The sequence below is a fragment of the Drosophila arizonae genome, chromosome 4 (assembly GCF_054131065.1).
Source record: "Drosophila arizonae isolate 15081-1271.41 chromosome 4, UAZ_ARI_1.0, whole genome shotgun sequence".
NCBI lineage: Eukaryota > Metazoa > Arthropoda > Insecta > Diptera > Drosophilidae > Drosophila > Drosophila arizonae.
Window position 1 is genome coordinate 11,430,598 of NC_142924.1, and position 17,166 is coordinate 11,447,763.

The 17,166-nt window shown below is 49.0% G+C and overlaps 1 protein-coding gene across 3 annotated transcripts in view; it reads right to left on the reverse strand.

Moving 5' to 3' along the window:
* Nucleotides 1-15,503, reverse strand: part of sls (sallimus) — an 80,652-nt gene extending 65,149 nt beyond the window's left edge. The window contains exons 1-7 of one of the 3 annotated variants that reach the window (XM_089466488.1): nucleotides 15,263-15,503; nucleotides 13,827-14,184; nucleotides 10,239-11,820; nucleotides 9,944-10,173; nucleotides 8,514-9,878; nucleotides 5,655-8,453; nucleotides 39-5,597 (exon numbers count right to left, since the gene is read on the reverse strand). In XM_089466488.1, coding sequence (XP_089322614.1) covers nucleotides 39-5,597; nucleotides 5,655-8,453; nucleotides 8,514-9,878; nucleotides 9,944-10,173; nucleotides 10,239-11,820; nucleotides 13,827-14,010 — 11,719 coding nt within the window. In that variant the 5' untranslated portion in view covers nucleotides 14,011-14,184; nucleotides 15,263-15,503. The remainder of the gene's footprint in view (nucleotides 1-38; nucleotides 5,598-5,654; nucleotides 8,454-8,513; nucleotides 9,879-9,943; nucleotides 10,174-10,238; nucleotides 11,821-13,826; nucleotides 14,185-15,262) is intronic. The other 2 variants (XM_089466489.1, XM_089466490.1) reach the window with 2 other exon arrangements.
* Between the last annotated feature and the right edge of the window lie 1,663 nt (nucleotides 15,504-17,166).

Sequence of the window (17,166 nt, forward strand, 5' to 3'; positions counted from 1 at the left end):
AGATATAATAGATATGAGTCGTGTGCTAGATGACTTACTCTTGCAGGAGACGGTGGCCTTGGTGCGATCTTCGCCGTACTTGTTGACGGCACGGCAAACGTATTCACCAGAGTCGTCGCTGTACACATACAAAATATCCAGCGAGACGAAGCCCATGTCGAAGACGTTCCTATAGCGATGACCCAGTGGCAAAGGCTTGCCATTGCGATACCATTCAACGCGCAGATTGGGATCGGTCTTTGGCTCCACTTGGCACTCGAATCGGACAGCTTCAGACTCCTCGGCGGTGCAGGATGCGATCTGGGTGATGAACTTCGGTGGTCCGTACTGTTCTTCGACAACCTTGGGTGCCTCTGGTATGCGTCCACGTTCCAGTTCCTTCAACTTCTCGGCGGTCATGCCCTCGGGCAGCTGTGATTCGTAGACAATGCTGTGCTTGCCCTTGCAGGTGACCTTGGCGGTGGTGGTGGCACTGCCCCACTTGTTGGTGGCGCGGCAGGTATATTCGCCAGAGTCCCTGGCATAGATGTAGTCAATATCCAATGCAATGAAGCCAAAGTCGTTCAGTTGATGAACTCTGGAGCCAGTGGCCATGACGCGGCCATTGTAGTACCATTCAATGCGCATTGTTGGATCACCAACGGGCTCTACGCGGCAATCGAAGTGAATTGGTCCGCCCTCGGGCACGTCCAAGTTGTCCTTGATCTCCTCAATGAACTTGGGTGGATTTGGCTGCTCCTCATCGATGACCATCTCTTCACGCTTGTGCATATTCTCTTCCAGCTTCTGCAGGCTCTCAGTGCCAGTGCGGAAGTTCGAGGGCAGCTGCGGCTCCATGACAATGCCCTGGCGACCCTTGACCTGCAATTTGCAGGAGACGGTGGCCTCGCCGTGCTTGTTGGTTGCCTTGCAGGTATACAGACCCGTATCTCGCTGATAGCAGCCGGCGATCTCCAGGATGACAAAGCCAAAGTCGTTGATGGTCTTGATGCGGGAGCCGGCCCACAAGGCCTTGCCGTTGTGGAACCAGTCCACGCGCATGGACGGATCGTTGATGGGCTGCAGGCGACACTCGAAGTGGGCCAGCGAGTTCTCTCCGATGACCATGTCGAATGGTGTCGTAATGAACTCGGGTGGCTTGCCTGTATCGTCCTCCGGCACAAACTCTGTGCTGCGAGAGCCCAGACCTTCCAGCTCAGCGATGCGATCGATGGTGCCTTCCATGCCCTTGGGCAGCTGCGATTCCATAATGATGCTACGCTTGCCTTGAATCTTCATTGTTGCGCTAGTCACTGCCTCACCATACTCATTGATGGCACGGCACGAGTATTCACCAGAGTCCTCCGGGTAGACTGGAGAAATTTCCAGAATAACGAAACCAAAGTCGCAGAAAGTGCGGAACCGAGAGCCAGCCTTCAATGGACGGCCATTCCAGTACCACTCCACCTTCAGCTTGGGGTCATCAGCAGGCGTGATGCGAGCCTCAAAGTGAGCGTTCTCGCCCTCGCGCAGATTGTCAATGTTCTCCAGGGGCACAGTGAACACTGGTGCCTTGCCTCTGGTCTCCTCGGTGGTCTCCTCGCGGGTACGCACCATGCTATACTCCAGATTGGCAATCTTCTCCAGACCGCCCTCCATGCCACGTGGCAGCTGGGAGTCCAAGATCAGGCTGGCCTTGGAGGCGCACTTCAGGCTGGCGCGGGTGACATCCTCGCCATATTTGTTGTAGGCGCGGCACTCATAAACACCAGAGTTCTCCTCATAGCAATACAGGATATCCAGGATGACAATGCCAAAGTCGTGGAAAGTGCGGAAGCGATGGCCATGGGGCAGCTTCTTGCCATTGAAATACCACTCGACCACCAAGTCGGGATCGGTAATGGGCGTCAAGCGCGCCTCAAAGTGAGCGCTCTGGCCCTCCACCAGCTTGGTGACATCACTGATTTGTGTGATGAACTTGGGTGGCTCGGCAACCACTGGAGCACCACTGTCCGCTTGCTGGCCCTGCGGGCACTCCAGCTCACGGATCCTTTGGAGAGAATCAGGCTGCAAGCTGTCGTAGAACACGCCACCGCGACCACCACAGTTAAGAGTGGTGCGAGTGAAGTCCTCGCCGTACTTATTGTAGGCGCGGCAAACATATTCGCCACTATCGTGATCCTGCAGGTAGGCAATATCGAGGACCACGTAGCCAAAGTCGGATACCGTTTTGATGCGGTTTGAGTGACGGAGCAGCTTGCCATTGTGGTACCACTCGACCTTAAGATCCGGATCATTAACCGGAATCAAGGTGCACTCGAAGTGAGCGGACTGGCCATCCTTCAGGCCCTGCAGCGGCTGAATGTGCGACGTGAAGTGCGGTTTCTGGCCACGAGGCTTGTCGACACACTCCAGCGTGCAGCTGATCTCAGCTGAGCCGTATTTGTTGGTGGCACGGCAGGTGTATGTGCCGGTGTCCTCGATCTTGGTGCCCAGCACTTCCAGGGCGACGGTGCCAAAGGCGTAGATGGTGCGCACGCGGTGGCTGGCCTCAAGAACTTTGCCATTGAAGAACCATTCAATGACCATGCTCTGATCGCCCAGAGGAATGAGATTGGCCTCGAAATGGGCCAACTCACCTTCACCAATGTCAGCAATGTTAACGAATTCGGTGGTGAAGCGTGGTGCAATGCCCTGCTCGGGCTGCTCCGGCTTGCTGCCGTCCTTGCGTAGTGACTCCTCCAAGTCCTGAATCTGTTCCAGACCTTCAGCGCCCTTGGGATGCTGTGTGGCTTCAATGATGCTGTCCTTGCTTGAGCAGAATATGGTGGTGGAAGTGAAAGCCTCGCCAGCCCTGTTATAGGCCTTGCAAGTGTAGATGCCCTGATCTCTAGAGTACACCTCAGTCATGTCCATGGTGACGAAGCCAAACTCGCTGGTCATCTTAAAGCGTGAGCCATGCTGCAGCAGCTTGCCATTGAAGTACCATTCGATGAACAGATTTGGATCCTCCTTCGGCTCCACGTTGGCCTCCAAATGGATCGGCTGCGCCTCGGATAGATGGAACTCCTGCTGCAATGGCCTCGTCCAGACTGGTGCTGGGTATTGAGTTTCTGGCTTGTTTGGCTTCTGGGCATAGCGATTGGCCAATGCTTCTTCTGTTTCTTGCACAGCCTCCAGTCCGCTCTCGCCCTGTGGATGCTGAGTGTCCAGGAACATGGTCTTGCCGCCTGTGCACTTTAATGTGCCCGAGGTAGTGGCCGAGCCCTTGCTGTTTGTGGCCTTGCAAGTGTAGATGCCGCTGTTCTCGGCATACGAGTTATTCAGGTCCAGGGCGCAGTAGCCAAAGTCGTAAATGGACTTGAATTTGGCAGCTGCCTGCAACGGTTGGCCATTGTAGTACCATTCGATATTCATGGTGGGATCACGGGCCGGCTCCACGTTGCACTCAAAGCGAACGCTGTCCGTCTCCTTGCACTCGATGTTGTTCAGATGCGTGATGAATACCGGAGTCTCGTATGTGGGCTCTGGTGCGTCCTTACGAACCGGTTTTGGCGCCTCCAGCTCGCCAATGCGTGGCAATGAGTCCGGATGCAAGGACTCCGCTTGTAGCCAATGACGATCTTCGATCTTGAGCGATGAGGTCGACACAGCCTCGCCCACCTGGTTGGTGGCCTTGCAGGTGTAAATAGCGGAGTCATCCTCGCGCAGTCCATTGATGGACAAGGTAACCAGTCCAAAGTCGAAGGTGCTGCGTATACGTGAGCCCGTGGTCAGTGAGATGCCGTTTTTGAACCACTCAATGCGCAGATTAGGATCGGCGCGTGGCTCCACCTGAGCCTCCAGATGCACATGCTGGCCCTCGTGCAGCTTGTCGTAGCTCTGCAAATGCGTCGTGAACACTGGAGCTTGCTGAGGCGTAGAGTCCACAAACATTTCGGGCACACGGTTCATTGCGGCCTCCTTCAGACGAATGGCCTCCCAGGACTCGGGTATCAGGGGCTGTCCGTCGATGTTGGCCCTGGTCTTCACCTTCATGGCAGTCGAGGACACAGCCTCGCCAGCGGCATTGAAAGCGCGACACATGTAGACACCAGCATCCTCAGGCACCACAGCGGCAATGTCGAGAGTGACAAAGCCAAAGTCGTGGGTGGTGCGCAGGCGTGAGCCCATTTGCAGCTCAACGCCGTTAATGAACCACTCGAACTTAAGTGAGGGATCACCAACGGGCACCACACGTGCCTCGAAGTGAGCATGGGTGCCCTCCCATACCTCGGAGGGACCCGTCAGTAGCTGCGTGAAGATGGGCTTCTCGAAGAGGCGCTCAGGCTCGGTGGGTAGTGGAGCCAGAGGCTTCTCCAGCTGATGAATACGACGAATGCTGTCCGGATGCTGGGTATCCATTTGGATGGTGGCCTCGGTAACCACACGCATAGAGGCGGTAGTGACGGCCTCGCCAAGTGGATTGACAGCGCGGCACATGTAGACGCCCTCATCCTCCTTGCGGATGTGCGATATATCGAGGGAGACAAAGCCAAAGTCGTGCTGCTTGGTGATTCTGGAGCTGTCTTCGATTAGTTTCTCATTGCGATACCATTCGACCTTCAAGTTGGGATCGCCCACTGGAATCAGGCGCGCCTCAAAGTGGGCAGTCTGGTGCTCATTGATGCGATCAATGTTTTGAATTGGTTGGGTGAACATGGGTCGCTGGCGTGTGCCAGGCGTTTCGACCTCCTGGCGCTGGTGTGGTGCCGTAGACTCCAACTTACGTATCTTCTCCAGACCCTCAGGATGCTGGGTGTCCGAAATAATGGTGCCGCGGGCAATCACGCGCAGATTGGTCGAAGAGACGGCTTGACCCAAAGCGTTAACAGCACGCACGGAATACTCGCCAGCATCCTCGGCCACGGCATGCGTAATGTCCAGGGAGACATAGCCAAAGTCGAAGGTGATGTGGAAGCGGGCAGCCGATGGCAGAGGCTTGCCATTATGGTAGAACTCGATGCGCAAGTTGGGATCATGCACTGGCGCCACCTGTGCCTCAAAGTGAGCCGTTTGGCCCTCATAGATCTCAGTGGAGCCGCGCAGATCTGCGGTGAAGTGGGGCGGGCCAATTGGATGATCGCCGACTTCGGTGCGGGTGGTAACAACCTTGGACTCCAATTTCTGAATCTTCTCCAAAGCATCCGGGTGCTGGGTGTCCAGAATCATGCTGCGTCTGTTCAGCACACGGACATTGCAGGTGTTGACTGCTTCGCCCAGGAAATTGGTTGCCTTGCACATGTAGGTGCCAGTGTCCTCGCCATAAACATACAAAATGTCCAGGGCCACGTAGCCAAAGTCGTGGGTGGTGCGATAACGATGTCCGGTGGGCAGTTGCTTGCCATTGCAGAACCATTCGATCTTCAGGTTGGGATCGTTGATGGGCTCAACGCGACACTCCAAGTGGGCGTGCTCGCCCTCCTTCAGATGCTCCAGATTGCTAAGTGGAGTGAGGAAAATTGGCTTCTGCCCCTTCTCCTCCACCTCGGCCTTTACGGGTGGCGCATAGCTCTCGAGCTGACGAATCTTCTCCAGCCGCTGGGCATCGAGTGTATCCAGATCCAGTGTCTTATTTGCTACAAGTTGAAGGTGATTAGCATTAGGTGAAATTTGTGTATGGGCTATGAGCTTACCTGTTACGTTTACAGCACAAGTCGTGACAGCTTCCCCAACAGCATTCTTGGCCTTGCACATGTAGGTGCCGGTATCCTCGGCGTGGGCGTACAATATGTCCAAGGCGACAAAGCCGAAATCGTAGGTCGTCTTGAAACGGTGACCCGTTTGGATGGGTCTGCCATTGCAGTACCACTCGACCCTCATGGTGGGGTCATTAACTGGGATCAGTGTTGCCTCCAGATGCACGGGTGTGCCCTCATTGACCTTGGCATTGCGCAGTGGGCGTCCAAACTGTGGGCGCTCAGCGTGGAACTGATCCTCTTCAGGCTTGCGCTGGAAGCGAGAGGTATCCTCCAGATGCTGGATCTTGTGCAGAGCCTCCTCATGCTGCGTTTCATGAATAATCGACGAACGGGTAGTGACGTTGAGTGCAATCGAGCTGACGGCCTCGCCCAGATTGTTAGTCACACGGCAAGTGTATTCTCCGCTGTCCTCCGCATAGACGGTGAGGATGTCGAGTGCGGCAAAACCAAAGTCATAGGTGGTGCGGAAGCGATGGCCGGTGCTCAAGGGCTTGCCGTTGTGGAACCATTCGACCTTCAGGTTCGGATCTGGGTAGGGCTCGATGCGGCACTCGTAGTGGGCACTCTGGCCCTCAGCCAGATTGGTGGGTCCGATCAGCTTGGTGACAAACATTGGCGCCGTGGTAACGGTGTATTCCTCCTCCTCACGGCGCTGGTACTTGCTGTGATCCTCCAGCTGATGGATCTTGTGCATGGCAGCTTCGTGCTGCGTCTCCATCTGAATGGCAGTCTTCGACTGCACAATCAGCGACGCAGACGTCACAGCCTGACCCAGCTCGTTGACCGCACGGCAGGTGTAGGTGCCAGAGTCCTCAGGATTCACATACTTCATGTTCAGAGCCACGTAGCCAAAATCGTGCATGGTGGTGGTACGATTGGACGCCTCAATGGGCTGACCGTTGCGCAGCCATTCGACCGTGAGTTTGGGATCGCCCACGGGAATAAGGCGGGCCTCAAAGTGCACCGCCTGGTTCTCGGCCACACGCACATCCCGCACGGGCATGGTAAAGACCGGAGCCTGCGAAACGAACTCATCCTGTACGCTGACGCGCTGGCGCTTGGAGCCATCCTCCAGGTGCTGCAGTCGCGGCAATGCAGTCTCGTGCTGAGACTCCAGATAGATGGACTTCTTGGTGTGCACCACGGCAACAGCAGATGTTATGGCCTCGCCCACAGCATTGAAAGCACGGCAGGTGTAGGTGCCGGCATCTTCGGGCAGTGTGGACATAATATCGAGGGCCACGAAGCCAAAGTTGTTGGTCTCAGTGAAACGCGAGCCCGATTTCAGAGGCATGTTATTGTGGTACCACTCCACACGCATCGAAGGATCGGAGACGGGAATCAAGCGGCACTCAAAGTGAGCACGCTGATTCTCCTTGATTTCAATGTTCTTCAGGGAGGTTGTAAACACTGGCGCCTGCTTGGTGGTCTCGTCGACTTCCTCGCGGCGGCTGTAGCGCGAGCGATCCTCCAGATAGTGAATCTGCTCGAGACCAGCTTCGTTCTGGGTCACTGTGACGATTTGCTCGCCGCTGCGGCATTGCAGCTCCACCTGAGTCTCATCGGAGCCAATCAAATTGACGGCGCGGCAGGTGTAAATACCGGAGTCCTCAGCAATCAAGCCAACAATATCTAAGGCCACGTACCCGAAGTCATGAATGGGACGGAAACGATGGCCCACGGTAATGGGACGACCGTTCTTGAACCACTCCACCTTCAGATTGGGATCGGTGACGGGCTCAATTTTGCACTCAAAGTGGGCGTGACCGCCTTCGCGTGTGTTGGTCAGGCTCTTCGGATGGGTCAGGAAGCGGGGGCGAATATTGACCACCTCATCCACGTCCTCATGACGACGATAGCGTGAGGAGTCCTCCAAGTATTGAATCTTTTGCAGGCCAGACTCGTTCTGAGTCTCCAGAATCAAATCCTTCTTGGCAATAATGCGCACGGAGCAGGAGGTGACAGCCTCGCCCAGTTGGTTACGGGCTTGGCACGTGTAGACGCCCGAGTCAATGGCATAGCAGCCAAGCAAGTCCAGCGCCACATAGTCAAACTCGTAGGCGGGACGGAAGCGATGGCCCGTCTTTACCGGCATGCCGTTGACGAACCACTCGATGCGCATGCTGGGATCACCCACTGGCTGCAGGCGGCACTCCAGATGCACGTTGGTGCCCTCAACGGTCTCGATGTTATGCAGCGCGCGTGTGAATTGAGGCGCCTGCATGATGGTAATATCCTCTTCCTGGTGGTGGCGACGACGCGAGTCCTCAAGCAGCTGAATCTGCTCCAGCGACTGCTCGTTCTGGGTCTCGGTCACCACATCGCTGCGATCAATCACACGCACACATGACGAGGTGTGAGCGGTGCCCAGGTGGTTGGTGGCGCGCACGGTATACTCGCCAGAGTCGGCTGCCGTAGCCTTGATGATGTCCAGGGCGACAAATCCGAAGTCGTAGTAGGTGCGGAAACGTGAGCCAACGGTTACAGGGCGTCCGTTATGGAACCATTCGACGCGCATTGTGGGATCGCCCATGGGCTCGAGACGGCACTCCAGATGAATATTCTTGCCGTCGTGAATGGGCTTGGGATCGGTCAGCGGCTGCACAAAGACGGGCTTTGACTTGGAGATCTCCTCAATATCGTATTGGGGCTCGACGAATTGCTTGTTCTCCAGATTCTGTGTTTTTTCATAGAGGCCGCGATGCATGCTAGATGTGTCGATGTTGGAACGAGCTGTAATGCAAATGTTTGAGTTAAATGATGAGCAATTTAATTCGAATTCCTTCTACTTACTTTCCACTACCATCGTTGCTTGCAACTGAGCTTCACCTAGCTTGTTTCTAGCCACCACAGTGTAGACGCCGGCATCTTCGGCGCGCACCTGAGAAATGTCCAGGGCAACGTAACCGAAGTCGTAGTAGGTCTGGATGCGATTGGCAGCTGTGATGGCACGTCCATTGTGGTACCATTCGATGCGGAGGCCCAGATCGCTCTGTGGCTCGACACGCGCCTCAAAGTGGGCGCGTTGACCCTCCAAGATCTTGGTGGTGCCCTTGAGGGGGCCCAGGAAGCGTGGTGCCTGGGTGATGGAGGTTTCTTCCTCCTCGCGGCGACCATAACGCGACGAGTCCTCCAGATGCTGAATCTTCTGCAGGCCACCCGGATGCTGCGTGTCCGAGACGATCTCGTTCTTCGATATGACCGTCAACTGGGCCGTGGTTGTATCCTGGCCCATGGCATTGTAGGCGCGGCAGGTGTAGGTGCCGGCATCATAGATGGTTATCTGCTTGATGGTCAGCGCGACGTAGCCAAAGTTGTGGTAAGTAGTGATGCGCGAGCTGGCCTCAAGGGGTTGCCCATCCTTGAGCCACTCCACGCGCATGGTCGAGTCGCCAATGGGTTCGAGGCGTGCCTCGAAGTGCGCATGCGCGTGCTCTCGCAGGTCCAGTTGGTTCTGGATGGGTGTCTGGAATTGGGGTGGCGCAATGGCCTCAGGTGCCTCCTGAACTTGGCGGCGCTGCTGAGACTTGCGATAGTCCTCCAATTCCTCCACCTTCTCAATGTAACGCTGCTGCTCGGGTATGCCCAGATCGGCGGTGACCTGGGAGCGCGAGTGCACGCGAATGGTGGACTGGCTGATGGCCTCGCCAATGCGATTCACGGCACGGACGGTGTAGCTGCCCGCATCTTCGGCGCGTAGGTGCAATATGTTTAGGGAGACATAGCCGAAGTTGAATATAGCCGTGATGCGCGAGCTGGCGGTGATTGGCAAGCCATCCTTGTACCACTCCACTCGCATGCTGGGATCATTCACGGGGGTCACCTGTGCCTCGAAGTGCACATTCTTGCCCTCCTCGAACTCACCCAGATCGCGCAGGGGACGTATAAATTGTGGAGCTTGATTCATCAACTCCTCTGAGCTCTCCTGGCGCTGATAGCGAGAGTAATCCTCCAGCTGATTGATGTACTGCAAGCTGTTCGGATTCTGCGACGATTGCTCAATGGATGGTCGCTGCACCACCGACAAAATGGCGCGCGACTCAGCCACGCCGCTGGCATTGCTGACGCGGCACATATATTCTCCAGCATCGTGACCCATAATGCTCAGTAGGTCCAGAGCAATGAAGCCAAACTTGAAGACAGATGTGGCGCGTGCACCTGTGAAAGCAAGAAAACCAGAGATAAGACATAAAGTAAACGGGATTCGAGCTTGAGTTACTTACTGGCTGCCAGGGGACGACCATTGAGATACCACTCGACGACCATGCTGGGATCGCCGACTGGTTCGATGCGCGCCTCCATGTGGACTCGACCACCTTCAGTCTGCTGCACATTCTGCAATGGTATGATGAACTGTGGCGGAGGATAGACGCGATCCTCCTCGCCGGGACGCGGATGGGGTTTGGCGCGTTCCACATGGCGCAAATAAATAATCTCTGGCCCAGGGATTGGCCTAGAAACAGAATGAAGCAGTTCAATGCAAAAATTCCATATGTTTAACAATTTAAGAGATCTTACTCAGGCTCGATAACTTTCGTTGGTCTTGGTAGATTAAGACGCCTTTGTTCTTGACTTGGTTGCTCTCTGGGAACTTCGACATAGAGTCTTGCGCGGTTCGCTGTGGAACCGGCAATATTTTGTGCGGTACACTGATACCAGCCAGCATCAGTTGCCTTAACTTGCGGTATCTCCAGGCAGGTGGCGCCGCCATCGATGCCCACAAAACGTTCGGCAGTTGATGAGATTTGTACTCCATCCTTTTGCCAAGTGATGCGCGGCACTGGCGTGCCAATGGCATTGGCACTCATGGTGATGGGCTCACCCTCGCGCACTGTCATCGTGCTGAAGCGCTGCACAAATTGTGGTGCGACAACCTGCTCCTTCTCCAGCACATGCAGCGGCGCCTCGATGGCCACCTCACCAGCCTTGTTGCGGGCCAAGCATTGAACGGAGCCGCCATCTAGACGGCTCACGTTCGTGATCATCAGCGAATGGCTGCCGGACTCGTTGACCAGAATCTTGTGCGAAGCATCGTCGCGCACTTGACGGCCGTTGATAAACCAGAATACCTCGGGATAGGGATTGCCGGTGACACGGCAATCGAAACGCGTCATGCGTCCCTCGGTGACTTCGCGTTCGCTGAAGGCCTTCACAAAAGTGGGCGGCAAAGCCTTGCCGACTTCAAGCTGCTCGGCCATCGAATCCACGGGCTTGGGCTCGTAGGCAGTCTCGGCGGCCGGCTCGACGGCCAGCACAGCGGACGAGACGACGCAGCCCTGCAAATTCTCAGCCAAGAGGGTGTAGTGGCCGCCGTCCTTGGCGTTGGCGTTCTTCACGCGCAGGGTGGCAACGCCACTCGAATAAGAGATCTCATACTTTTGCGAGGCTACCAAACGCTGTCCGTTGTGGAACCAGGTGAGACGTGGTTTTGGATTGGAGCCAACGCGGGCTGTGAACACAGCATCGGAGCCCTCGATGAGCTTGGAGTTTCTGGGCTTCTGCGATAATTGTGGTGCGTGCGCAGGGCCAAGAGAACGGTCGAGCTCATGGGACAGCTGAGTGTCCTGCTCATAGCCGGATCGGCGCGTTATGGCCTCCCTGAAGGAGACTTCGCGCAAAAGTCTATACTCAAACGTGTCCACACGGAATTCCTCCTCAATGGACGTATACGAATAACCATTGGAGTAGATGTTCTTCTCCAGATTCTGGATGGGCTGCAGCGCAGGCATTGGTGCGCCTTCCGGTTGAATGTAGACACTGCAGATGGCCTCGCCGTACTGATTACGAGCCGTACACGTGTACTCGCCTTCGTCGCCGGGTCCGATCTGGTTGATCAGCAGGGACACATCACCCGTGGCCTCGTTGTAGCTCATTCGGAACTTTTGCGACTCGAGAAGTGGTGCGCCTTTTCGGGTCCATGTAACGAATGGCTTCGGGTTGCCACGGAGCCTGCCTTCGAACAGGGCGTTGCCACCCTGAGCGAAGCGAGCGTTCTTAAAGATTTGCTCGAATACAGGCGGTGAGATGTCACCTTGGGCATAAACGTGTGTCAACGAGGGCGGTACATAGGTGCCTCCGAAACCGCCTTGATGTTGTTGTACTGTAATATTAATAATGGTATGAGTATGGCTAAGTACAACTAAGGAAAAGCAGTGATGGGAGCTTTAATGAAGGTAAATATAAAACTTAAAAAAAATTATTAATATAAATTAAGTGATTTTATTTTTCAATAATAAACAAAAATTATTATTAAAAAAATTAAATATACCATTCAATATTAGTATAATTTAGAGTTACACGAAATGTTTATTATCATCTCTACCAGAGAAATGTAAACAAGAACTTGAAAACGTATTGTCGAGGATATATATTTCTAGCTTTGATAACATATATTTAGAAGTTGGCACGCATAAAAAGTCTATATATATATGACTATATATATGCGGATATATTAACTTATATACATAGGTATATCTCTCGGCTGCACGAAAGTGTGTCAATTATATGTACCTTAGTTTACCTCTCCAATTCAAACAGGTGAATGTAAACAAAATAGATCAGCTGTTAATGTGCTCTCGAAATTTTCTCTCGTACTATCTATCACTAACCTCTCTCTCTCTCTCTCTCTCTTTGTTTTGTGCGCACTCTCAGTTAGTTCGGCAAATCGACTTCGGCTATCTTCGGCTGTCAGTATAAGAGTGCTTAAGTGCCATATATCTTATTCACTTCATCTCATACGAAATGCAGCATTATCAAATGTAAACAAGACGAGCAGTATAAGAGCTCTTATACTGTTATTCTATTATGAATATAATTTCCTCTACATAAGTATGTCAATACAACATTTTGGCAGATGAATGGAAATATTTATAAATAGATCAAATTTTTGGCTGATCATCAATTAAGATATAAGTATTGAAATATTAGATGAATATGAATAATTCGTGCGTTTGCAGTCGTATTTCATATATTTATATCTTTGACATGATGAGTAATACGTGGAATATTACCAATGAATTTAGCATTTCTTAGTCAATTAATGTTTAAATTTTATATTTTGGGATGAATCAGATTTTGCTTTGAATATGAATGATCCGATCAGAATGATCAAAGATTAATTAACGATTTATATGTGAACTATATGCTATTTCATGCAGACAGTTTTCTTTACATTTATTTGTATATAAAATCTATATTATGAATTTGTCTATATTATTTTGCACATTTAACAGTCTCAGAGCGATATCTCTGGGTTGCTTTCTTTTTAACTAACACCATATGTAGAAATCAATATCTGTAAACATTAGTAGAAGCAAACAATATCTATTACATTTTTAGAAACTGTGTACCCACTGTACTTATATATATTTTTTCAAATATGAAGGGACTGTTTACAGCTAACAAAGTGCATGCTATTTATCATATTCAGACATAAACAAAATCTATTTTTCATGAGAATTATTTGGAAAGAAATATCCAGAGGTATATTTTTGTTGTTTCTTATGAAAAGCTTTTTTGTTTGCTTTTTCACAGTAAAATTAAAATTAAAATAAAATCGATATTGCTTATGATTACTATGCCTTTCAAAATTATTCTGCCTATTTTTTATACTTTATTGATCAGTAAATCTTTCCGTTGCATAATTTAGTGAGCTAAGTATACATAAATATATATGTTTGCTATTAAGCAAGAAGATGTATTTACCAAGATGATAAAATTTAATATTTTCCTCTCTCCTGCAATCTATGCAATTCATGCACTAAAATTATGTTAGAGCAATGCGAGAAACATAAAATAATACAGATGCGATTGTAAATAGAGTTCCCTCAGTATCAACACGTAAATCTATCATGGAACTAACATGGCATGCATTTAGTGAAGGTTACAATGAAATTGGCATGAGCAGAAAAGGCGATTGTCTGTATCGTATGGAAATTCGGTAACAAGAGAATGGAACAGTGGGGATTCTAAATCCACGGTGTGAATCCCACTGGCCAATACAGCTTGTCGAAATCCGTAAACGAGACAATTCGGGCGTGGCGTGGCATGGCAGGGCATGGCAGGGCAGAGCTGGGCCAACGGGCGCAGACAGGCAGACGGACTGACCTCGTTGCTGAGTGGTGATTTGACTCCTCTGAACATGTTGTTCAGTGCGGCTAATCCTTTGCTGGTGCTGCTCTTGAGTGGAGTGCGAGTACTCCTGGGTGGAGTATTGCTGCTGCACCTGCTGTTGTTGGTGCTGCTCCTGCAGCTGTTGCTGCTGGTATGGGTTCGGATTTTGTCGTTGCATTTTAAGTCGTTATATATCACTATATATCATTGAAAATGACAACCAAATCGATGCAGTTGTCAACTGCACTAAAATAAAAACACCTCTAGATCACTTTTCTCTTTGATTTGCTTCTTCACTTTATATATATATATTGAAATATATTTCTTTACTGATACATTCGCTTCTTTATTGCTGAAATTGAATACAAAGCAGAGTGGTAAAAGAAAATTCGAATTAAATATTAACACTTCAAGCATTTATCACACCAAAATAGATATTTGGCAAACATGAAAATTTTATTTGATAAATTTTCTTTTTCAAATTTCTTTCTGAATTTTCTCACATGCACAGATACATAAATATGTTTTTTTTTTTATCTTGATTTTTTTTTTTTTTTTTTTTTTTTTTTTTTGTATATTTTATATCGAGCTGCATATAGATTTCGTTATAAATACGAATCTATATACATACATATACACATTAAAAAAGATTTCTTCATCATTATCATCACCAACACCATCCATCCTTCTTCATATTCATATTCTCAGCCTCCACTGAGGCATTTCGGACTATTTTTAGCCACTTGAACATTTCACTGCGACACACAAACACACTCATGCAGCGCATACAGAGAGAGACGTCGTCTCCTATACACACTGTGTCGGCTGTCGGTGGTATCTACTTATTTTTCAGGGGCTATTTTTAACATTTCTCTTTCTTTTTTTCCTGGTTTTTCCAATGCGAAAAACTCTGCACAGTTTTGATTTTCATGATTACACAGTATATTCGGTATTGGTTTTCACTATTTCGTGCATTATCGCAGCTCTCTTTGCCTGTAATCCTGGGCAGGATGAGCTAGGATAATGCACTCAAGTATATATTATAAAATGGATATGAATATATGTATGTATATATATTTTTTGATATCTGACATATATATACGTGTATATACATGTAAGATATCTTTGTAGCGGATCGCATATTCATATCTATATGCACATTTCGGTTTGTGTGTATGCACGAATTCACAGTCCATTCGTTGAATTGGGTGCGGACCCCACGATCTGGTGCCGAGCGGTGTGCCGAATCACCCGTCGAACGCGACCGAAGCACCGTTCGGATATTATTTTTAGATATTTAGCGCACTGAAAAATTCTTTCGGAATTTTCAAAGTGGTTACGAAACCAAAAGATTTCATGAACATTATATTCTTCATATTTTCCACTGATTTTACACAAATGAAATGCTAGTAGAGATCGGTAATCCTTACTTTATTGCGTTATCCTTGCGACGTTCTATATGTAGATGCTGTGACTATTTCGTAAAAAACTCTATGCGAACTCTATGGCTGAATATATATATAGATATATGTACCGTATATATCTATTATATATATATATATTTTCTTTAAATAATATCTATTTTCAAACTGTTTCAAGTCATAATCCCCGAGACTGAAACCAAGACGTCGATCGTTTGTGAGGTGCGAGCGAAGAATGACAAAATATCGTTGAGAATGCGATCAAATAGCTGCTGCACAAGGCACACGAACCAAGCGAGAGCCAAACGAGCTTCGTGTGTGACGGCTCTCGCTCCACACGAGATATTTTTGCACTTTCCACGACCAATTGTTGTTGTGGAAAATGCTGAGAGAGCGCAGATGCGCTACACACTCGGCATGTGGGCCTATGAGCAGGCCGTTTGTCTTTGCCTTTGCCTCACTAGCTGGAAAACGGGTCAGCGGCTATGAATTTGTTAATCTTCAAAACAGGCTCTGCTGGTTGGACTCAGTGTCAGAAGTGACATTAGAAAGATTGTAAGCTGTTCAATTAATTTCCATCTGCCGAAGAACAGGTGAACTGTAGCTGCTCACAACTTCGACTTTCAGTCTCATCAATCTCAATTCTAGCCATGTCTCATCTACCAAGTCAAAGTGCTGTGTCCCCGGTTTCGCCTGCTGCTCTGGCAGAGAAAAGGCTGACAAAAGCGCACAGCAATTTGACTTGCAGAGAATCGTGGCGATTCTCTCATTCATCTCAGATCGTTGGGATTCGGCAAGTGTTCGGCTTTTGAGTAAGTTGGCTAAAAATATATCACGATTTATTTTTGACACGTATTTTTCAACATTTTTTTTGTTTTTTTGCTGCAGAACAGAAAAGAAATCTAGAGAAATTCTAGATACTGCAAAAGTGGATGATAAAGTGCACTCTGAACTATCTTCCATCTATCTAACTTTAGTAGCCGCACTAAAAACTAATTCAATTATAGTTCAAATATATAAATTCGAATTGGTTTCGATAGTTCACATTCCTTCTGCAATTTACATACATTAAATATTTATATTAGATTTTTTCAAAATATTTTTCTTGCACCTTCTTTTCAAATTTTCCACACAATTTATTTGGTTTTTTTTTCTCTAATTTTAAAAATAAATATACATACGATTTGGATGCCTGCCTTTCTACATATAAACTTGATTATTCATTTTGTGTCTTAATCATAGCGACCAAGATGTTTTTTTTTTTTTCATTCCTTCTTTATTTTGAAATGAAAAATACAGAAATGTCGCTTTTGGCAATAAACTTTCTATTTCTTTTGGCTAAAAACGTAGAAAAAAAGCAAAAACAAAATAAGAAAAAAAAGTTTGCAGTTTTTACAAATTGCAACTCGAATGCGTTTGAGTTCGCTTTGACCTTATATGGGATGAGCATTGAGTGGGGCTCTATAAGGCAGCCCGGTTGGCAATGCAATGAATGTAAGTACATCATGTCAGCTACTGCACAGATTAATTGTTAATGTGGCGCTCGGACACGGTTATGAAATCACAAGTTACGCTTTAAGAGAACAGCAAATAGTTATAGTAATTAAATTTTAACGCGCGGCTAGCCGTAGCTGACAGCTGTCATTGCAGAGATACAAATGTATCTGTAGCTATACAGCTATCTATCTTTGTCTTAAAGACGTCAGCAGCCAATTTCAAGCTATTATTGCTGAGATAAGAAAGCATACCTACTTATGTATCTGTCTATATATATATGTGTATAAATGTATATATGTATCTATGTATCTTTGTATCTCTGTATCTATGCATCTATGTATCTATGTATCTATGTATCTAAGTATCTATGTATCTATGCATCTATGTATCTATGTATCTATGTATCTGTGTATCTG